The 23,627-nt window shown below is 39.0% G+C and overlaps 1 protein-coding gene and 1 long non-coding RNA gene across 3 annotated transcripts in view; one reads left to right on the forward strand and one right to left on the reverse strand.

Annotated features, from left to right (window-relative positions):
- LOC115892943 overlaps positions 1-922 on the reverse strand; it is a 44,921-nt gene extending 43,999 nt beyond the window's left edge. The window contains exon 1 of the long non-coding RNA XR_004052900.1: positions 635-922. This is a non-coding gene — a long non-coding RNA (uncharacterized LOC115892943). The remainder of the gene's footprint in view (positions 1-634) is intronic.
- N6AMT1 (N-6 adenine-specific DNA methyltransferase 1) lies at positions 879-22,783 on the forward strand. 2 transcript variants are annotated; one of them, XR_748162.2, is made up of 7 exons: positions 879-1,035; positions 3,171-3,257; positions 4,305-4,395; positions 6,679-6,762; positions 16,454-16,595; positions 18,456-18,635; positions 22,243-22,783. XR_748162.2 is itself a non-coding variant. In XM_010364938.2 (6 exons), exons 1-6 carry the CDS (start codon positions 902-904, stop codon positions 18,560-18,562), a joined length of 645 nt encoding a protein of 214 aa, XP_010363240.1. In that variant the 5' UTR covers positions 879-901; the 3' UTR covers positions 18,563-22,783. The 2 variants fall into 2 exon arrangements, 1 of the variants encoding a protein (XP_010363240.1); XM_010364938.2 differs by having other exon boundaries at positions 18,456-22,783.
- Positions 22,784-23,627: the final 844 nt, after the last annotated feature.

Raw genomic sequence — 23,627 nt, forward strand, 5'->3', positions numbered from 1 at the left:
GTTAGCCTAGATCGCGCCACTGCCCTCCAGCCTGGGGGGATACAGCGAGACTCTGTCTCCAATCAATCAATCAATCAATCAATCAATATAAAGTTTGTAACTCAAATACTTTTCTGTATTTTTATTTTTCAAATTTAAAAAAAGAGCTGTAAAAATGTTTCGTTGGGAAACAAATTTCAGAAATCGACTCAAAAAGAATGCAAGTACTTGAACAGTCATAATAACTTATAAATGTTCCAAAACATCAAAGATCCATCTACTCAAAAAGGCACCAAGCCCAGCCAGTTTTAAGGTTTTCTACCTAATGTTCCAGAAACAGTGTCCTAACTCATACAATGAGGGTAGCGTAATCTTGGTAAAAAACAGAGCCAGATTATTAGCTTCCCAAATTCAGCAGTGTATTAAACCGCATCATCTTGCTTAAGGTTTATAAAAAGAGTGCATTCATGATTCATCAGGAAAGCAATTTATAAAGTACAGTAAAAAAAATCAAACGAGAAAAGTCTTCATCTTTATAGCGTAAAGCTTAAAGTTCAGCTGACAAAAAAATAGTAAAATTTATTATGTATTTTTTTCAAATCCTTGCAAACTAGGAGTAAAACAATTTCTAAATATTAGTAGAATGAACATTTACCTTAGTCAAAAACAACTCAGAATGTCCACTATCAAGTTCTAGTCAACAGAATAAAATTTAAATGTTCCAAAGGAGAAAGCAAATGTCAATAGTCACGGATTATACAACTGTCTACTTAGAAATTTCAAGGAGGTCCCCAGACAAATTTAGATATAACACCGAAGAACACTCCGGTCGCCCGGAACTCCAGTCCCACTCCGAGACCCGGGCTTGAGGGGATGCGCATGCGCGCGCCCTGCGCAGTCGCGCAGGGCGCAGTGAAGGACGATGGCGAGCCAGCGCTTCCCTACGCCGTTCCACGGGCACGTGGGCCGCGGCGCCTTCAGCGACGTGTACGAGCCCGCGGAGGACACGTTTCTGCTTCTGGACGCGCTCGAGGCAGCAGCTGCCGAGCTGGCGGGGTGCGAGGAGGGGAGGGGCTCTGACGGGAAAGGGCTGAGGCGTTCCGAAGAAGTGCGGTGGCGGAGGGCCTGGGCGGTGACTATCACCGCCTTGAGCCGGAGGAGGCGGGTTCCACTTGCAGATGATTGACTGCCAGGACACCGTAATTGAGAATTTTCCTGTACTTACGAGTAATGAGTGTGCCGGGGACACATCTCCTTTGCCAGGGGCTGCTCTGTCTCATGAGCTCCCTGACTGCTTACCATGCAAAGGCGTCTCTTTTCCTGTCACCTGTTAATATGAGGAACACATGTCCCTGAGAGATGCGATAGTATAACACGTTTGGAAACAAAATATTCCGGAGACGTTGCTTATTAATTTTTAAAGTATTAAATATTAAAATTGCCTGGTATTATTTGATTTACTCAGCACATAGCACCCTTAACAAACATGAAAGAAAGTTGTGTTACTGGAATGGGAAAATATTTTTAAACCCACTGGATAGCATACTCTAGCACCAGCCAGTCCTCACATGTGGCTACAGAGCACTTGAAATGTGGCTAGTGCTACTGAGGAACTGAATTTTTCATTTAATTGTTACAAAATAGAAAGTTACATGTAGCTAGCAGACAATAGTCTACCCTAGCACTTTATTTAAATGGATTTGTTGAAGTGATCGCCAACAATTTTAAATTAATAGGAGAAAGAATGAATACTGACATTGTGATTTTTAAATATAAGGAATTTGGGTTGTTAGATTTGTTTGAAGATGAGGTGAACTGGGTTTTCTCAGGATGGAACAAACAGCTGTCAGATTTCAAAGATCTATATTGTATTTATTTATCCCTCTTAAACTTGGTCATATTTTTCCACGTATAAAATGCCCCAGCTCTTATTCAACTAGTCTTTCATTGTAGATGATGGAACTTTTGGATTTACTGGAGTATAGAGTGGAACAGTACTGTTTTATAACTTGTCTTTTCTCAAGATAGCCCAGAAAGATTTACAAGCACAAATTGCATTGCAAAGTATGCTGTAAAAGGAGCTGATTTTGTTATAAAGTCTTGGGTTATTTCTAGTTTGGAATTTTAATTATTTATGAGAACATGATAGTTATTTTCAAAGAGAAGCCACCTGGTGAGATTCACAGACCTTACTACCACCTAATAAAGACTTGTCAGATGTGTAGACTGGTTCCGAAAGTTTAAAACCTCTGGAGCTTGTCACTGGATAGTTGTTTTGGGAGTTTAGTGCTAAAAATTTCCCTAAATGCCATCAAGCTGATCTTTGTGATAGTTTATGCTTTTGATGCATGTGTAATATTATAGAGGCCTGGCACCGTGGTTTATGACTGTAGTCCTAACTACTTGGGAGGCTGAGGCAGGAGATCACTTGAGCCCAGGAGTTAAAGGCTGCGGTGAGCTATGGTAGCACCACTGCACTCTAGCCTAGGTGACAGAGCAAGAGCACAGATCTAAAAAAGAAACAACTTCCAAGATTATAGACAAGAAAATAAATTTAATGGAAAGATAAAGTATGGTAGAATGAAGATTTTATAGTTAACAGCATTCTTGGATGGCTAACATTAGAAGATCAGATACTATTTTCTGAATTAGCTTATAGCTGTACAGAAAAGGAATTTTTGTCCTGCTCTAAGTCTATTACTGGGGGACCTTTTAATTCTCTAGGATATACTGATGTCTCTATGAATGTTAGGTGTTAAAAATGATAGAGGAACCTTTTATCAAAAATAAGTTTAGTAATAATACAAACCTTATCATTTTAGGAAATACTAAGCTAGGAGCTCCTTGTACGAAGGAATGATGTCTTTCACATTAAGATTTCCAACCCTGGATTAACATTTTTCCATACTTTTTAATGTAATGGTTTGTCGAAATTAACTGAAAGCCATGTTTGGTAACATATAACTTTTGTGGACTTAAAATATATTACATACCCAAAATTAGTAATTTTGAGTTATGCAATATTAAGTATGAAGTGGTTGTCAGAAATTACAAATTTCTATTTTCATATGTTTGCAGGTTAGTGATGATGCTAGAGAAATATACATGCTAGAAATAAAGCTAGCATGAGAGTTTTCTGTGAAGAGTATTTTGATTCTACTGTACTAATATTTATTTTGTTTTTTTTTTAGAGTGGAAATATGCCTAGAAGTAGGGGCAGGGTCTGGTGTAGTATCTGCGTTCCTAGCCTCTATGATAGGTCCTCAGGCTTTGTACATGTAAGTATATCATATTCATCTAGATCTTCCACTGACAGGTTAACCATGATAACTCTAATGAATAATTTTTAAAGAGACAGTATGTATCTTATAGTATTTAAGCATAGCAAAAACTCAGATTATAAACTATGCTTCCCTAAAAATTATTCATGTTCAAACTGCTCCATCATACTGCATAATTGTAGAAGCAGCATAATTTTAGATCATCTCTAAATTTGATTTATTTCTTAGGTAAATAATTTGATGTAAGAAATTTAAAGTTGCTTAAATTTATAGAAAATTGGAGAATATAGAAAAGTATAAAGAAGAAAATTAAAATCACCTATAAATTTTACCATACATGGTCCAACTGTGTTTCCTTCTATTTTTTTTTCATTTCCTGTGTTTTTTTTTTTTTTTTTTGAGACAAAGTCTCACTCTGTCGCCTATCATGGAGTGCAGTGGCGTGATCTTGGCTCACTGCAACCTCAGCCTCCTGGGTTCTTGCCATTCTCCTGCCTCAGCCTCCTGAGTAGCTGGGACTACAGGCACCCGCCACCACGCCCAGCTAATTTTCTTTTTGTGTTTTTATTAGAGATGGGGTTTCACCATGTTAGGCAGGATGGTCTTGATCTCCTGACCTGGTGATCCGCCTGCCTCGGCCTCCCAAAGTGCTGGGATTACAGGCGTGAGCCACCACGCCTGGCCCATTTCCTGTGTTTTTAATTTAATTTTGTCTCATAAACATTTTCCTATCAAAAATTCCCTTTAAATTTCATTTTTGGTGGCTGCATAGTACTCCTTCGTTGGATGTATCATAATTTCATAAATTCCTTCAGATGTGTGTGCATGTATGTGTATTCTACTCTTGGACATTGTATCAGTATAACAGTCTTTTTCATCAGTAGAACAAATCCTTGTTCTCTTCTTCTTTGCCATTATTGAATACATTCTAATTTTTTTTTCTAAATCTGTTCTGTGTAGAATTAATGGAACATTCCTTGAAATTACTCAGAAACAGATTTGCCTTATGGACATAGGATAGTTTCCTTCCATTTCTGTTTATAGGTGCACTGATATCAACCCTGAGGCAGCAGCTTGTACCCTAGAGACAGCACGCTGTAACAAAGTCCACGTTCAACCAGTTATTACAGATTTGGTAAGTTAATCTTTGTCCAATAATAATTTTCTTTTCAAATAAGGTTAAGATGTTTTAGGTCAAAGAAACTTTGGTAAGTAATTGACTTTTGACCCACTAAGCAGTATGCCCTATACAAAGTACATTCTTTGTTGATGTAATCCATCTTTTCCACAATTCAAAAGGAATTTATATTAACTTCTATAGATCAGGCCTCTTTCAGTCAGAAGTTATAGTGAACCCTGTTCAAACTGGCTTAAATTTTAAAAGTTAGTCCAGGTGCAAAGGCTCAAGCCTTTAGTGCCAGTACTCTGGGATGCCAAGGCAGGATGATTGCTTGAGCCCAGGAGTTCCAGACCAGCTTGTACGATATAGTGAGACCTTGTCTCTACAAAAAATAAAAATTAAAAAAAATATAGCTGGATGTGGTTGTGCACACCTGTGGTGCCAGCTACTTGGGAGGCTGAGGTGGGAGGATCGCTTGACCCTGGGAGGTTGAGGCTGCCTTGAGCCATGATCGTGCCACTGCACTCCAGCCTGGGGAACAGAACAAGGCCCTGTCTCAAAAAAAAACAAAAAACAAAAAAAAACACAAAAATTTGATGGCTTCAGCACAGCTACTTCCAGGAACTCTAAGAATGTTATAGACATCTTTTTCTTATCTCTGAACTTCTCTCTGGTGGCTGTATTCCTAGGCAGTCTTTCCCTTCATGGTAACAGGATGTTTGCATATCTGTATCTTATTTCTCAACACCTTCCCGGGGAAAGAGGCCCTTTCTATTCAGTTACTGTAGAAGAGGCCCCAGAATGAGTATTATCTGGATCAACTTGGGTTATGTGCCTGTCTGTCAACCTTTTGCTGTGGTCAAAGGAGATTTGAATATGGAGATGATTGGCTTCAACCTGGCTCATAGTCCCATTCCAGTAGCTGAGCTGGGATAAACCCTACTCAGGCCACTTAGATAGAGAATGATGGGAGGTAGAGCTTTCCTAACAAAAGTCAAGGAAGTTAAATCAGAAGAAAGGGGCAGTGGGTCCTCAGTAGGTAAAAACAACAAATGACAACTGCACAACCATTGTTTTAAGAAGTTAACAGCACACATTTTCAAGTGGCAGTTTTACATTTGTGGGTTTTTAATTTATGTATGTGAAATACCTTTTTATAGGCAAAAATAATAATAGCATGCACCAGGTAGACATATGAAATACAAAATACTTCTGTGCTCCTTAACCTACACTTTTCTTACACTGATGAGCATAGATAGCTTTCCTGTTTGTTTTTTTTTTAATTTGTAAATGATTTTGTAGCTTAGAAGGAATTAAGCCAAAGAGATAAGAAATTATTTTCATATTATTAGAAGTTGTTACAGCTAATAAAAGCTAGGGTATCAAGAAAGGTACTCTGGTAATTTGCATGCGATCAATGTGGTGATTTTTTTTTTTTTGTATTTAAAAAATTTCTTTCTTTTTTCCTTTCTCTTTTTTTCTTTTTCTTTTTCTTTTTTTTTGAGACAGAGTCTCACTCTGTCGCCCATGCTGGAGTGTAGTGGTGCAGTCTTGGCTCACTGCAAACTCCGCCTCCTGGGTTCGAACAATTATCCTGCCTCAGCCTCCCGAGTAGCTGGGATTACAGGCACCCACTACTGCGCCTGGCTAGTTTTTTGTATTTTTAGTAGAGACTGAGTTTCATCATGTTGGCCATGGGTTGGCCAGGCTGGTCTTGAACTCCCGAGCTCAGGTGATCTGCCTGCCTCGGCCTCCCAAAATGCTGGGATAACAGGCATGAGCCACCATGCCTGGCCTAAAAATTTCTTTAATGTTTCCATAATTAGTGTTAAGTAAGTGTTTTTGATAGAATGGTGAAACACCAGAGATAGAAGAAACTATAGAACAGTATCCAGTAAATGATGGTAGGTATCTGTACAGATATGGGAAGAATTGTGAAAATGTTAGCAAATATCGTTGTAAACTTACATCGAAGTCTATACAGATTATACAGAATTAGAGTTTGCTTTCTTATTTCATTTTCTAAAAGTGAACCCAGAATATAAATATATGTGCAATTGAGAAGTACAGGCTTTTTAATATTCATTCTGATAGTTTAATTTCCTTATTTTTATTTAATAGCCTATATTATTTTTCTGAATGAAAACGTAAAAATACTTAACTTCATTTCTGTCTACAAGTGCAGGCCCTAACACGTTATTTTCCCAAAAACATGGAAGATTATTTTTAAAGATTGATTTGTCAATTATTTAATTCAGAGTTTAATGTAAAATTCTCACTATTGTTGAATACATTTAGGTCAAAGGCTTGCTACCAAGATTGAAGGAAAAAGTTGATCTTCTGGTGTTCAATCCCCCCTATGTAGTGACTCCACCTGAAGAGGTAAAACATACATACAACAAAATTTAATTATTAATATTTTCAATTATTTTGTTTGTAAATTCAAATGAATGTCACCCTATGACATCAGTCAGCTGCTGCTATCACAGACTACTCTGATTTTACTCCTAATTGTCAGTAATCGAGTCCTATTAATAGACCTAGGAAAGGAACCTTAAATGATGGAAATACAAACTGTGACACATATCTGTCACTAAAAATCACATTCGTATCAGGCCATGGTGTTTATATTCATATATTTGAATATACATGTACATATATATTACATATATCCTTTATCATGAATAAAAAATTTGCAAAACAAAATGTTTTAACCTGCTGGGACCAGTGGCCCACGCCTGTAATCCCAGCACTTTGGGAGGCCGAGGCGGCAGATTACTGGGGTCAAGGGTTCAAGACCAGCCTGGCCAACATGGTGAAACCCCGTCTCTACTAAAAATACAAAAATTAGCCGGGCCTGGTGGCACACACCTGTAATCCCAGCTATTTGGGAGACTGTTGCAGGAGAATTGCTTGAGCCTGGAAGACGGAGGTTGCAATGAGCCGAGATCAGCCAGTGCACTCCAGCCTGGCTGACAGTAAGACTGTCTCAAAAAAAAAAAAATTTTTTTTAACCAATCTTAAATTCACATAGGAATTCCTTCTGAAAGTTTCTGGTTTCCTCCTTTCACAAGTATTTCCAAAAAGTGAAAGAGTGGAACCAATTCTCATTTCAGATAGGGAAAACAAATAATCTTGAAGTATATTATTTTTTAAAATCTCGGTAACGAAGTGGTAAATTGCGTTAACCTTTTCCCAGGAATGGTCAAAGTTTAATAATGGGCTAAGACTAGCTTTTCTTTAGTTATTATGCTTTTTTATTCTTTGATAATTATTCTCTGGCAAGGCTAGTAAACATTATATTCACCTCAACGCCAAGATGGGAAGGATCCATTTGGCTGCCATTGCTACTAATGGCAGTTAAACAGCAAAAAAGCTATTGCTGTGCTGACATATGAACTCATATGACAGGGAAGTCAGAAGGTGAACAGCCATTGAGGGAAATGCAGCTTCTTAAAGCTCTTTAGGAAAGCACTATCCAACTAGTGGGAAGACTAATCAATGAAAAGGAGATTCTGGGAACATGGTGACCTGAATGGGTTTCCTTTCTTCATGTTTCTAGCCCTAAACCACATGCTTCTGAGCCTTACAGCTGCTGGGACGTATACATGATTGAGTGCAGGCAATGCCTTGGGCTTTTTTGCTTTCCCAATGGAAAGAAAACCTGTCATATTCTCATGAGCTGGCCAATTAGCTAGAAAGCAGGATAAAATACAACACAACAAAGATGTCTTGGAGCTTAAAAATATGTTTTACACAGTAAAACATCAGGTGAATTAAAAGAGAATGTGGTCACTGTCAAGACCTGAATCAGTGGTCTGGAAACCCAATGAAAAAGATTTCAGTACACAGAGCATAAAGATACGGAGAAGAATTCACAAAGGTAAAAGAGAAGAGACTCAGAGATTAGATCCAGGAAACATAATATACAAATAAAAGGAGTTTGTATTTATAATAAGCTGTGGGTATACTTACTGATATATCCAGAAACATGAAGTAAGATGTTGGTTTGTGCCAACAGCACAAATAGGGAGTATAACCCGGGAGAAAAGTAGAGAGAATGCCAGGAAAAGGAAGTCTCCAGGAGGAAAGTCTTAAAAACAGAGGAAATTATACATTTCCTAATATGATTAACTTTGTGGAAAATTGTGTTGAGAAGCTTTTGATAGGTGTGGCAATGATTAGAGTCAAAAAAATTAAGCAAATGGACATAGTGAATGCTCACCAATAGCCAACTAAGATGTGATACTTTTCTTTCAGGAAATATTATATAGCCCTTAAAAGAATGAATTAGAAGTAGAGAGGGGGTTTCCCCATGTTGGCCAGGCTGGTCTTGAACTCCTGACTTCCGGTAATCTGCCTGCCTTGGCCTCCCAAAATCCTGGGATTACAAGCATGAACCATCACACCCGGCCTCAATTCACTTATAAATTTTATGTGGAGTCCTAAAAACAGGATTTTGAAACATTGAAGATGATCTGGCCATGATCTTTAATCTTCAGAATCCTTGTTGATGTCATCAGCATTGACAAGATGGCAGAGAATTTCTGTCTGATCTGTGACACCAAGGGTCACTTTGCTGTACGTCATATTACACCTGAGGAGGCCAAGTACAAGTTGTGCAAAGTGAGAAAAATCTTTGTGGGCACAAAAGGAATCCCTCATCTGGTGACTCATGATGTTTGCACCATCTGCTACCATGATCCCCTCATCAACGTGAATGACACCGTTCAGATTGATTTGGAGACTGGCAAGATTACTGATTTCAACAAATTTGACACTGGTCACCTGTGTATGGTGACTGGAGGTGCTAACCTGGGTAGAATTGGTGTGATCCCCAACCCTGGATCTTTTGATGTGGTTCACCTGAAAGATGCCAATGGCAACAGATTTGCCACTTGACTTTCCAACATTTTTCTTATTGGCAAGAACAACAAACTGTGGATTTCTCTTCCCTGAGGAAAGGGTATCCACCTTGCCATTGCTGAAGAGAGAGACAAGAGACTGGCGGCCAAACAGAGCAGTGGGCGAAATGGTCCCTGGGTGACACGTTAGATTTTTGTATATAATTAAAAATAATGTGGCATGTTTAATAGCAAAAAAAAAAAAAAAAAAAGAAAAAGAACTATATCAAATGATATGAAGAGATTTTCATAAGGTATTGTTGAATGAGAAATGCAAGATGTAAGTAAGCGTATAGAATATATCCGGTCTTTGTAAAACATAGCAAAAAAGAAAAACCTGTGTGTGTAGAAGATAGGCAAAGGCAGACAAACAAAACAGTAAAATCAAAAAGTGTGGCTTTTTTTTCTTTTTCTTCAAGCTCTGTTTGACCTGCTTTTTAAAAGCAGGAATGTGAACATTTCTCTTCTTCATAAAGGTATATGTGCATAAGGTTATAGCTATAAAGCAATTATTTTTAATGAGGAAATATATGCTATATTAAATGAATGACTAGCAGACATTATTGGGTAAAAATAATTTAAACTTTGTCCATTTAAAATATGGACAAAGGGCTCAAAAGGAAATAGGAAGAAAATAGTTGTGTTAGGGTTAAAGTAACTTCTGAGAGACATCTTCAAAACATTCTTTAATCTTAAAAATAATGTACAATAGAGGGGCAGAGCAAGATGGCCGAATAGGAACAGCTCCAGTCTCCAGCTCCCAGTGTGAGCGACACAGAAGACAGGAACACAGCTCATTGCCAGCAACGGATCAAAGCTGGACAGAGAATGACTTTTATGAGATGAGAGAAGAAGGCTTCAGACCATCAAACTTCTCAGAGCTAAAGGAGGAATTACGTACCCAGCGCAAAGAAACTAAAAATCTTGAAAAAAGAGTGGAAGAATTGATAACCAGAATAATTAATGCAGAGAAGGCCATAAACGAACTGACAGAGATGAAAACCATGACACGAGAAATACGTGACAAATGCACCAGCTTCAGTAACCGACTCGATCAACTGGAAGAAAGAGTATCAGCGATTGAGGATCAAATGAATGAAATGAAGCGAGAAGAGAAGTCTAAAGCAAAAAGAAGAAAAAGAAATGAACAAAGCCTGCAAGAAGTATGGGATTATGTAAAAAGACCAAATCTACATCTGATTGGGGTACCTGAAAGTGAGGGAGAAAATGGAACCAAGTTGGAAAACACTCTTCAGGATATCATCCAGGAGAACTTCCCCAACCTAGTAGGGCAGGCCAAAATTCAAATTCAGGAAATACAGGGAACGCCACAAAGATACTCCTCGAGAAGAGCAACTCCAAGACACATAATTGCCAGATTCACCAAAGTTGAAATGAAGGAAAAAATCTTAAGGGCAGCCAGAGAGAAAGGTCGGGTTACCCACAAAGGGAAGCCCATCAGACTAACAGCAGATCTCTCGGCAGAAACTCTACAAGCCAGAAGAGAGTGGGGGCCAATATTCAACGTTCTTAAAGGAAAGAATTTTAAACCCAGAATTTCATATCCAGCCAAACTAAGTTTCATAAGTGAAGGAGAAATAAAATCCTTTACAGATAAGCAAATGCTTAGAGATTTTGTCACCACCAGGCCTGCCTTACAAGAGACCTTGAAGTAAGCACTAAACATGGAAAGGAACAACTGGTACCAGCCATTGCAAAAACATGCCAAAATGTAAAGACCATCGAGGCTAGGAAGAAACTGCATCAACTAACGAGCAAAATAACCAGTTAATATCATAATGGCAGGATCAAGTTCACACATAACAATATTAACCTTAAATGTCAATGGACTAAATGCTCCAATTAAAAGACAGAGACTGGCAAACTGGATAAAGAGTCAAGACCCATCAGTCTGCTGTATTCAGGAGACCCACCTCACATGCAGAGACATACATAGGCTCAAAATAAAGGGATGGAGGGAGATCTACCAAGCAAATGAAGAACAAAAAAAAGCTGGGGTTGCAATCCTAGTCTCTGATAAAACAGACTTTAAACCATCAAAGATCAAAAGAGACAAAGAAGGCCATTACATAATGGTAAAGGGATCGATTCAACAGGAAGAGCTAACTATCCTAAATATATATGCACCCAATACAGGAGCACCCAGATTCATAAAGCAAGTCCTTAGAGACTTACAAAGAGACTTAGACTCCCATACAATAATAATGGGAGACTTCAACACTCCACTGTCAACATTAGACAGATCAACGAGACAGAAAGTTAACAAGGATATCCAGGAATTGAACTCATCTCTGCACCAAGCAGACCTAATAGACATCTATAGAACTCTCCACCCCAAATCAACAGAATATACATTCTTCTCAGCACCACATCGCACTTATTCCAAAATTGACCACATAATTGGAAGTAAAGCACTCCTCAGCAAATGTACAAGAGCAGAAATTATAACAAACTGTCTCTCAGACCACAGTGCAATCAAACTAGAACTCAGGACTAAGAAACTCAATCAAAACTGCTCAACTACATGGAAACTGAACAACCTGCTCCTGGGTACATAACGAAATGAAGGCAGAAATAAAGATGTTCTTTGAAACCAATGAGAACAAAGATACAACATACCAGAATCTCTGGGACACATTTAAAGCAGTGCGTAGAGGGAAATTTATAGCACTAAATGCCCACAAGAGAAAGCAGGAAAGACCTAAAATTGGCACTCTAACATCACAATTAAAAGAACTAGAGAGGCAAGAGCAAACACATTCAAAAGCTAGCAGAAGGCAAGAAATAACTAAGATCAGAGCAGAACTGAAGGAGATAGAGACACAAAAAACCCTCCAAAAAATCAATGAATCCAGGAGTTGGTTTTTTGAAAAGATCAACAAAGACCGCTAGCAAGACTAATAAAGAAGAAAAGAGAGAGGAATCAAATAGACGCAATAAAAAATGATAAAGGGGATATCACCACCGACCCCACAGAAATACAAACTACCATCAGAGAATACTATAAACACCTCTACGCAAATCAACTAGAAAATCTAGAAGAAATGGATAATTTCCTGGACACTTACACTCTCCCAAGACTAAACCAGGAAGAAGTTGAATCCCTGAATAGACCAATAGCAGACTCTGAAATTGAGGCAATAATTAATAGCCTACCCACCAAAAAAAGTCCAGGACCAGATGGATTCACAGCTGAATTCTACCAGAGGTACAAGGAGGAGCTGGTACCATTCCTTCTGAAACTATTCCAATCAGTAGAAAAAGAGGGAATCCTCCCTAACTCTTTTTATGAGGCCAACATCATCCTGATACCAAAGCCTGGCAGAGACACATCAAAAAAAGAGAATTTTAGACCAATATCCCTGATGAACATCGATGCAAAAATCCTCAATAAAATACTGGCAAACCGGATTCAGCAGCACATCAAAAAGCTTATCCACCATGATCAAGTGGGCTTCATCCCTGGGATGCAAGGCTGGTTCAACATACGCAAATCAATAAACGTAATCCAGCATATAAAGAGAACCAAAGACAAAAACCACATGATTATCTCAATAGATGCAGAAAAGGCCTTTGACAAAATTCAACAGCCCTTCATGTTAAAAATGCTCAATAAATTCGGTATTGATGGAACGTATCTCAAAATAATAAGAGCTATTTATGACAAACCAACAGCCAATATCATACTGAATGGGCAAAAACTGGAAAAATTCCCTTTGAAAACTGGCACAAGACAGGGATGCCCTCTCTCACCACTCCTATTCAACATAGTGTTGGAAGTTCTGGCTAGGGCAATCAGGCAAGAGAAAGAAATCCAGGGTATTCAGTTAGGAAAAGAAGAAGTCAAATTGTCCCTGTTTGCAGATGACATGATTGTATATTTAGAAAACCCCATTGTCTCAGCCCAAAATCTCCTTAAGCTGATAAGCAACTTCAGCAAAGTCTCAGGATACAAAATTAATGTGCAAAAATCACAAGCATTCTTACACACCAGTAACAGACAAACAGAGAGCCAAATCAGGAATGAACTCCCATTCACAATTGCTTCAAAGAGAATAAAATACCTAGGAATCCAACTTACAAGGGATGTAAAGGACCTCTTCAAGGAGAACTACAAACCACTGCTCAGTGAAATCAAAGAGGACACAAACAAATGGAAGAACATACCATGCTCATGGATAGGAAGAATCAATATCGTGAAAATGGCCATACTGCCCAAGGTCATTTATAGATTCAATGCCATCCCCATCAAGCTACCAATGAGTTTCTTCACAGAATTGGAAAAAACTGCTTTAAAGTTCATATGGAACCAAAAAAGAGCCTGCATTGCCAAGACAATCCTAAGTCAAAAGAACAAAGCTGGAGGCATCACGCTACCTGACTTCAAACTATACTACAAGGCTACAGTAACCAAAACAGCATGGTACTGGTACCAAAACAGAGATATAGACCAATGGAACAGAACAGAGTCCTCAGAAATAATACCACACATCTACAGCCATCTGATCTTTGACAAACCTGAGAGAAACAAGAAATGGGGAAAGGATTCCCTACTTAATAAATGGTGCTGGGAAAATTGGCTAGCCATAAGTAGAAAGCTGAAACTGGATCCTTTCCTTACTCCTCATACGAAAATTAATTCAAGATGGATTAGAGACTTAAATGTTAGACCTAATACCATAAAAACCCTAGAAGAAAACCTAGGTAATACCACTCAGGACATAGGCATGGGCAAGGACTTCATGTCTAAAACACCAAAAGCAACGGCAGCAAAAGCAAAAATTGACAAATGGGATCTAATTAAACTAAAGAGCTTCTGTACGGCCAAAGAAACTACCATCAGAGTGAACAGGCAACCTACAGAATAGGAGAAAATTTTTGCAATCTACTCATCTGACAAAGGGCTAATATCCAGAACCTACAAAGAACTCAAACAAATTTACAAGAAAAAAACAACCCCATCAAAAAGTGGGCAAAGGATATGAACAGACATTTCTCAAAAGAAGACATTCATACAGCCAACAGACATATGAAAAAATGCTCATCATCACTCGCCATCAGAGAAATGCAAATCAAAACCACAATGAGATACCATCTCACACCAGTTAGAATGGCAATCATTAAAAAGTCAGGAAACAACAGGTGCTGGAGAGGATGTGGAGAAATAGGAACACTTTTACACTGTTGGTGGGATTGTAAACTAGTTCAACCATTATGGAAAACAGTATGGCGATTCCTCAAGGATCTAGAACTAGATGTACCATATGACCCAGCCATCCCACTACTGGGTATATACCCAAAGGATTACAAATCATGCTGCTATAAAGACACAGCACTATTGCAGCACTATTCACAATAGCAAAGACTTGGAATCAACCCAAATGTCCATCTGTGACAGACTGGATTAAGAAAAAGTGGCACATATACACCATGGAATACTATGCAGCCATAAAAAAGGATGAGTTTGTGTCCTTTGTAGGGACATGGATGCAGCTGGAAACCATCATTCTCTGCAAACTATCACAAGAAGAGAAAACCAAACACCACATGTTCTCACTCATAGGTGGGAACTGAACAATGAGATCACTTGGACTCAGGAAGAGGAACATCACACACCAGGGCCTATCACGGGAAGGGGGAAGGGGGAGGGATTGCATTGGGAGTTATACCTGATGTAAATGACGAATTGATGGGTGCTGATGAATTGATGGGTGCAGCACACCAACATGGCACAAGTATACATATGTAACAAACCTGCACGTTATGCACATGTACCCTAGAACTTAAAGTATAATGAAAAATAAAAATAAAAATAATGTACAATAGAGCAGTCTTGGTGGCTCATGCCTATAACTCCAGCACTTTGGGAAGCTGACCTGGGATGATCATTTGAGGCCAGAAGTTCTTGACCAGCCTGGGTAACATAGTGACAGCCCCCTTTTCTACAAAAAATTTAGAAAATTGGCCAGGCGCAGTGGTTCACACCTGTAATCCCAGCACTTTGGGGGGCCGAGGCGGGGGAATCACGAGGTCAGGAGATTGAGACCATCCTGGCTAACACAGTGAAACCCCGTCTCTACTAAAAATACAAAAAATTAGCCAGACGTGGTGGTGGGCACCTGTCATCCTAGCTACTCGGGAGGCTGAGGGAGGAGAATAGCCTAAACTCGGGAGGCAGAGCTTGCAGTGAGCCGAGATTGAGCCACTGTACTCCTCCGTGGGTGATAGTGCGAGAGTCCGTCTCAAAAAAAAAAAAAAAAAAAAAAAAAAAAAAATGAACCAGGCATGGTTGTTTGTGCCTATAGTCCTAGATACTTGGGAAGCTGAAGTGAGAGGATCACTGAGTACAGGAGGTGGAAGCTGCAGAGAGCCATGATTACATGACTGCACTCCAGTCTAGGTGACAGAGGGAGACCCTGTCTCAAAAAAAAAAAGAAGTGTAAAAAGGAAACAATATACAATGATAAGGATCTAAAGATTTTTTAATACTATATAAGCTCTCAGGTGTATTGTTTCTAAAATATAGCTTGTTAGAGGACACATGCTTCAGTATGCCTTTATATAATATATAATAAATGGATTCCTTAGAAAAGGTCTATGTGTTTCACACTTTAATTTACAAGAGGGCCAGATGCACTGGGACATTTTGAAACTTTGTTTCTGTACAGTAGGTATCTTATAATACAAGGTCCTCCTCCTAGCTTCTTTCTATATTAAGTATAAAAGCTACCCACGTCTCTCCATTTAAGCATTGTACTAATAGTAATAACTATTATTAAGCCCTTGATATATGCAGAGCAGTGTTCTCAAAACTTTAAATATACTTCCTCATTTACTCCTAACAGTGGATAAAATTTTTTTTATTATTACAAAAACATCTTTTATCCAGTTATTTTTCTAATTGTACATATGGAACTATTCTTTTCCTAAATTTACAGATAAAGGAGGAAAGTAATTCACAAACAAGATTACTAATTTACCCAAGGTTACACACTAGAAAATGATGAAACTTAGATTCAACTTTACTGCTCCTTCGTCAGCAGTAAAATGCAAAATATATACTTGTTTGGTGATAATACTTCTCAAAAGGATTCGGTTTGTGATCTAAATCAAACTTGAGTTAAAACATTCTTTCTAATTGTTCACAGGTAGGAAGTCACGGAATAGAGGCAGCTTGGGCTGGTGGCAGAAATGGTCGGGAAGTCATGGACAGGTTTTTTCCCCTGGTTCCAGATCTCCTTTCACCAAGAGGATTATTCTATTTAGTTACCATTAAAGAAAACAACCCAGGTAATACAGACCAATGTATTGTTTAAGCATTTATGTTGCTGAAATCAAAAGTCAATAATGTAAAATGCTATGATTTATAAGATAACCTGGTATGTTAATGAATCACTTAAAAGAATCACTGACAATGGCTAATAAAGGCATAAATTCATGTTGAAAGAGAAAAGAGGTTTTCAGGGGTAAATTTTTCTTATTTTAAAAAGTGTTATCTTCTCTTTTCCCCATTTATAACCTAATATTCAAGTACAAAAATCTCTAATGTTTTCTTCTAATGCCTCACCCTCAGTATTATGAATTTTCTCTCTACCCTCTAGTCTTCATGCCCTTGACAATTGTGCTGTACTCTTTAGTTCGTCTGGAGTTTTATCATGAAAGTTATTTTATTGTATAGATTTTTATGTCTTTGTTTTCAGATTGCTTTATAACTAAATTGAACATAATCTTTCTTCTCTTTTTCTGTACACTTTTGATTTTCAGCTTATACTAAAAATCCTCAGTCCTTCAAATCACATGGTTGTTAGTTTTCTCTTGCTTTGCTTTGCTTTCCTTTCCTTTCTTTTCCTTTCCTTTCCTTCTTTCTTTTTCTTTCTCTCTCTTTTCTCTTCTTCTTTTCTTCCTTCCATCCATCTTTCTTTCTTTTCTTCTCCTTCCTTCCTTCTCTCTCTTTCTTTCTCCTTCCCTCCCTTCCTCCCTCCTTCCTTCTTCCCTTCCTTCCCTTCTCTTCCCTTCCCTTCCTTTCTTTTTTCTTTCTCTTCTCTTTCCCTTCCTTCCATCTTTCTTTTCTTTCTCTTTCTTTCTTTCTTTCTTTCTTTCTTTCTTTCTTTCTTTCTTTCTTTTTCTTTCTTTCTTTCTTTCTTTCTCTTTCTTTTCTTTCTTTCTCTCTTTCTTTCTTTTCTTTCTTTTCTTTCTTCTCTTCTTCTCTCTCTCTTCTCCTCTCTTTCTTTCTCTTCCTTCCTTCCTTCTTTTTCTTCTTTCTTTCTTTTTCTCTTTTCTCTTCATTTTTCCTTCTGTCCATCTTTCTTTCCTTGTCTCTTTCTTTCCTTCCTTCCTTCCTTCCTTCTCACTCTTTCTCTCTTTCTTTCTCTTTCTCTTTTCTCTTCTCTTATTTTTTCCTCCCTTTTTTTTTCTTTCTCTCTCTCTCTTCCTCTCTTCTCTTTCTCCTCCTTTCTCTTTCCTTCTTTTCTCCGCTCTCTTTCTTTCTCTTTCTTTCTTTCCTTCCTTTTCTTTTCTTTTCTTTTCTTTTCTTTTCTTTCTTTCTCTCTCTCTCCTCTTCTCTTCTTTTTTTCTTCCTTCCGTCCATCCTTCCTTCTTTCTCTCTTTTCTTTTCCTTACCTTTCCTTTTTTTTTCTTTCTTCTCCGTTTTCTTAGTTCAGTCTTCTTAGTTTTATTTATTTATAAGGAAGGTTTTCTTTTCTCAATATGCCTGAAAGAAATAAGCTACTCCTTTCACTCTCACTGCGCAATGTCACTATTCAGTTTGTCCCACACCTTCATTGGCTCTTGTCATCCAAAGAGAAAGACATAGGGCAGAGATTGGAGCCAAGCAACTAAAAAACTGATTACTTGCTATGATAACAAGGACAATTAATGTTTCTGCTGAGCCTAAAGTAGGCTGTGACTGCAAAGCAAGCCATTCATTCTGATTAGAATCACCAGCAACACTTTGAAAATACAAAGTGCTCCTATTTAGCTGAAGACCAAGTTCAATTTAATAGACATTTATTTGATACACATTGTTTTGTTTATCAAATAAATTGATGAATACAATTTATAAATCATCTGTGTTTAACTTATTAAATTGCTTATTGATCATGCACACTACCAAATGGCTTAATGGATTTTACCTTTTGATTTTTATTTTAGAAGAAATTTTGAAAACAATGAAGACAAAAGGTCTGCAAGGAACCACCGCACTTTCCAGACAAGCAGGCCAAGAAACTCTTTCAGTCCTCAAGTTCACCAAGTCCTAGCATACAATGTGTGCCCAGAGCTACTGGAAACTGAATGCATTTAGCGTATCTTGAAACTGAAGTCATTCATTAGGTAACAAGGAATTTTATCAGAAATTTGTCATTAAAAACAGGTAGGAAGGTGGAACATTCCCTTCCAGTCAGGCCTATATAATTATTTGCAAAAGTACAAGTAAATATGTATATTATATTTATAATTTGCATTTTAAATATAAAAGTTATGTATGAAATATTTATTTCACCATTATTTGGTAAGGCAATGGAATTTATCTGGCAAATGTCTTTTTTTCATACCAGTCCATAAAGGCAGTTTGCTTTCAGATGGCAGGGCCAGCGACACACCTTCATTGTTGTATCTCCGGTGTATATCAGCTCTCCAACTCTATGTCATAATTCAGTTCATGGGGCTCTTGATTACCTTTCCCTTCCACAAAATATTACACTGATTCATTCTATTGATGACATTATGCTGATTTGACCTAGTGAGCAAGAAGTAGAAACTACACTAGACTTAGTGGAAAGACATTTGCATCAGAGGGTAGGAAATAAATATGACTGCCTTTCAAGGACCTTCTACCTTAGTGAAATTGGTAGGGATACAGTGACATGGGGCATATTGGGATATTTCTTCTAAGGTGAAGGAGAAGTACTTGCATCTTGCTGCTCTTACAACCCAGAAAGAGGCACAATACTTAGTGGGCCTCTTTGGGTTTTGGAGGCAACATTTTCCAATTTCATTATGTTACGTCAGCCCATTTACAAATTGTCTCAAAAAGCTGCTAGTTTTGAGTAGGGCCCAGAACAAGAAAAGTCTCTGTAACAGGTCCAGGCTCCTGTTAAAGCTGCTCTGCCACTTGGGTCTTATGATCCAGCAGATCCAGTGGTGTTTAAGTGGCAGTGGCAGATAGGGATGCTGTTTGAAGCTTCTGGCAGGTCCCTGCAGGTGAATCTTGGTTTAGGATTTTAGAGCAAAGTCCTGCCATTACCAACAAATAGCTAGTCTCTTTTTGAGAAACAGCTCTTGGCCTGCTACTGGGCCTTAGTAGAGACTGATACTTCTTGAGCCACCAAGTTGCCATTCAACCTGAGCTGCCCGTCATGAACTGGATGTTATCTGAGCCACCAACGCACAAAGTTGGATATGCCCAGCGACACTCCGTCATCAGATGGAAATGGTATACACGTGATTGGGCCTGAGCAGGCCCTGAAGGCACAAGGAAGTTACGTGAAGAAGTAGGCCAAATTTCCATAGTCCCCACTTCTGCTACATGCCTTCTCTCTTCCAGCCTGCATCTGTGGCTTCATGGGGACTTCCCTATGACCAGCTGACAGAGAAAGAGAAGACTTAGGCCTGGTTTACAGAGGCTTGTATATGATATGCAGGTACCACCCAAAAGTGGACAGCTGCAGCACTCAGCTCACCTCTGGGCTACCTTGAAGGACAGTGGTGAAAGGAAATCCTCCCAGTGGAAAGAACTTTGAGCAGTCCCCCTTGTTGACTTTGCTTAGAAGGAAAAATGGCCAGATATTCAATTATATGCCAATTCGTAGGCTGTGGCCAGTGATTTGGCAGGATGGTCAGGGAGTTCAACATAACTGGAAAATTGGTGACAAAGAAATTTGGAGATGAAGTATATGGATAGACACTGAATGGGCAAAAAGGGCAAAGATATTTGTGCCCCATGTGAATGCTCACCAAAGGGTTAGCAAAGAAGGATTTTAATAAAGTAGACAAGATAACCTGTTCTATGGATACTAGTAGGCCTCTTTCTCCAGCCACCCCTGTCATCACCCAATTGTTTCATGAACAAAGTAGCCATGGTAACAAGAATAGAGGTTATGCATGGGCTCAGCAATGTGGACTTCTACTCACCAAGGGTGACCTGGCCAAGGCTATCTCTGAGTGCCCAGTCTGCCAGCAGCAGAGACCAACACTGAGCCCCTGATATGACACCATTTCCCAGAGTCAGCAGTCAGCTGCCTAGTGGCAGGTTAATTACATTGATCCACCTCCATCATTGAAGGGATAGTGTTTTGTCCTTACTGAAACACTAGATCTTACTCTGGATGCAGATTCGCTTTCCCTTCATGCAGTGCTTCTACTAAAACTACCATCCGTGGACTTACAGAATCTCTCATCTATGACCATGGTATTCCACACAGCATTACAAGGAACTCAGTTCACAGCAAAAGTGTGGCAGTGGGCCCATACTCATGGAATTTTCTTACAATGTTCCCTACTATCCTGAATCAACTGGTTACATAGAGCAGTGGAATGGTATTTTGAAGACAGTAATAGCACCAGCTATGCAGCAGTGCCTTGTAGGGCTGGGACAAGGTTCTGTGGAAGGCTGTCTACTCTCTCAGCATCCAGTATATGGTGCATTTCTCTTATGACTGGGATTCACAGGTCCAGGAATCAAGGGGTCAAAATAGGAAGGACACTGTTCGCTATTAGCCCTAGTGATCCACTAGCAAAATTTTTGCTTCCTATTGCCATGACTTATGCTCTGCTGGTGTAGAGGTCTTACATAGGGTGGCATGTTTTCCATTGAGAGGTACAATCATGATTTAATTGAACTGGAAGTTTAAGACTGCTCCTCAGCCACTTCGGGCTTCTCATGCCTCTAACTCAATAGACAAATAAGTTACAGTGCTGGCTGGGTGATTGTTCCCGACTACCAAGTAGAAACTGGACTACCCCCAAATGGTGGTAAGGAAAAGTATGTTGGGAATACGTGAGATTCCTTAGGGCTTCTCTTAGTGTTACCATGCCCTGTGATTAAGGTCAGTAGAAAACTACAACTTAATTCAGACAGGACCACTAATGACCCAGACCTTTCAGGAATAAAGGTTTGGGTCACCACCAGGTAAGTACCATGACCAGATGAAGTGCTTGCTGAAGGCAAAGGGAATACAGAATAAGTGGTGGAATACTGGCTTTGATCATATGACCAGTTACAGAAACATAGACTGTTATTGTCATAAGTATGTTCTCCATATTTTGCTATGACTCCATTTTGTGTGTGTGTAGCTTGCTTTCTTCTCATTTCCTTATTCTGTAACATAAGATGCATTGATTTTATTATAGTGATTTATTATAGATTTATTATAGATGCATTGTTTAAATATAGTGTTTAAATATTGTTAATTTTTTAAACTGGCTCCAATGTTCAACCTTGATTAATTTTACGTCATGGTATTTAAGTTATGGGATATCAAGGAGAGAGTAAACATCACATGAAGACTTTACCTCCTCTTCGGGGAAATGGGTTAGTGTGTTTCTGGTAGAATGCTCAATTGTTAATCGTGTTAGATGGAATTATGACCTTGCTGTTGTCTTTATGTGGCAGTTAAGTATGGTTTAAGGAGATGCGTATGGTGCCAAGTTGACAAGGGTAAACTTGCGATGGTTAATTTTATATGTCAACTTGAATAGGCCACAGGGTCCCAGATATCTGTTTAAACATTATTCTGGAGTGTCTTGAGTGTGTTTACAGAGGAGATTCACATTTGAATTGGGGGATTCAGTAAAGGAGATGGCCATCCCCAAGGTGGGTGGACATCATCCAATTTGTTGAGGGTGTAAATAAAAGGCTGAGGAAGGAAGAATTCACCCCCCCCTTTTTTTTCCTGCCTCATTGTTTGAGCTGTGACATCTCATCTTCTCGTGTCCTCAGATGGATTTACATCACTGACTCCCCTGTTTCTCACGCCTTTGGACTCAGACTGAATTATACCACAGGCCTTCCTGAGTCTCCAGCTTATAGATGACAGATCATGGGACCTCTTAGCCTCCATAATCATGTAAGCCATTTTCTTGTAGTATTGGTAAAACATATATTAGACCAATCTATAAAACAGATAGCTATGAAAGAAAAGGGAGACGGGCACATGCCTAGGCAAATACGGAAGGGTGCCTGAAGAACCTCCGACTTGCCCAGGTCATTGTGCATGGATGGCTTGCCTGAACATGCCCACTGTGAAAAATTCCATTTCTCAACACATGTGCAGTAAGGAAAATCTATATAGCTTAGACCAAGCGCCCGTACATAGGGTGGAGCCATGCAGAGTTTGCGCCTTATGCAGGGGAGAAGCCATGCCCCTTCAGCTCATGTGTGGTGGCCTGGCATTCAATTTGTGAGGTGGAAAACCTGCATGAAAGACCCCTCCTTTTGTGGAGAGCTTTCCTTTCGCTTAATAAATTCTGCCCTCCTTGCCTTTCAGTGTATACGTGTGCCTTATTTTTTCTGGTTGTGTGATAATCCAAATTTAACTGAATTAAGGAACAGAAAATCCTGCCTCAGCTACATTAATAGCTGTTTGTACTGGATTGAGTAGCGTCCCCCCTCCACAAAATTAGTGTTCAACTGAAACCTGTGAATATGATCCTATTTGGAATTAGGAACTTTGCAGATGTAATCAAGTTAAGACAAGGTCATACTGGATTAGGGTGGATGCTAAACCCAATATCACTTGTGTCCTTGTAAGAACAGGAAAATCTGAACACAGAGACATAGGGAGGATGCCACATGAAGACAGAGGCAGAGGTTGGAGTGATGAGTTAGCAAGTAAAGGAATGCCAGGGGTTGCTAGCAACTACCAGAGGCTAGAAGAGGCAGGAAGGATTCTTCTTTCAAGCCTTCAGAGGGAGCATGGTCCAGCCCACACCTTTATTTTAGACATCTAGCCTCACGAACTGTGAGAGAATGCATTTGTTTTAAGCTACCCAGTTGGTGGCACTGTTACAGTAACTCTCAGAAATTAATATGCTGAGTGCAAAATTAAAAGCATGATTAGGAATAGATGTGGACACTGATATGGTTTGGATATTTGTCCCCACTCAAATCTCATGTTGAATTTTAATCCCTAATATTGGAAGAGGGGCCTGGTGAGAGGTGACTGGATCATGGGGGCAGACTTCCTCCTTGCTGTTCTCATGAGAGTGAGTTCTTAACGAGATCTGGTTGTTTAAAAGTGTGTAGTGCTCCCTCTTCGCTCTCTTCCTCCTGCTCCAACCATGTGGACATGCCTCCTTCCTCTTTGCCTTGCGCCATAATTTCAA

This window comes from Rhinopithecus roxellana, chromosome 13, assembly GCF_007565055.1.
Source record: "Rhinopithecus roxellana isolate Shanxi Qingling chromosome 13, ASM756505v1, whole genome shotgun sequence".
In the NCBI taxonomy this organism is placed as follows: domain Eukaryota; kingdom Metazoa; phylum Chordata; class Mammalia; order Primates; family Cercopithecidae; genus Rhinopithecus; species Rhinopithecus roxellana.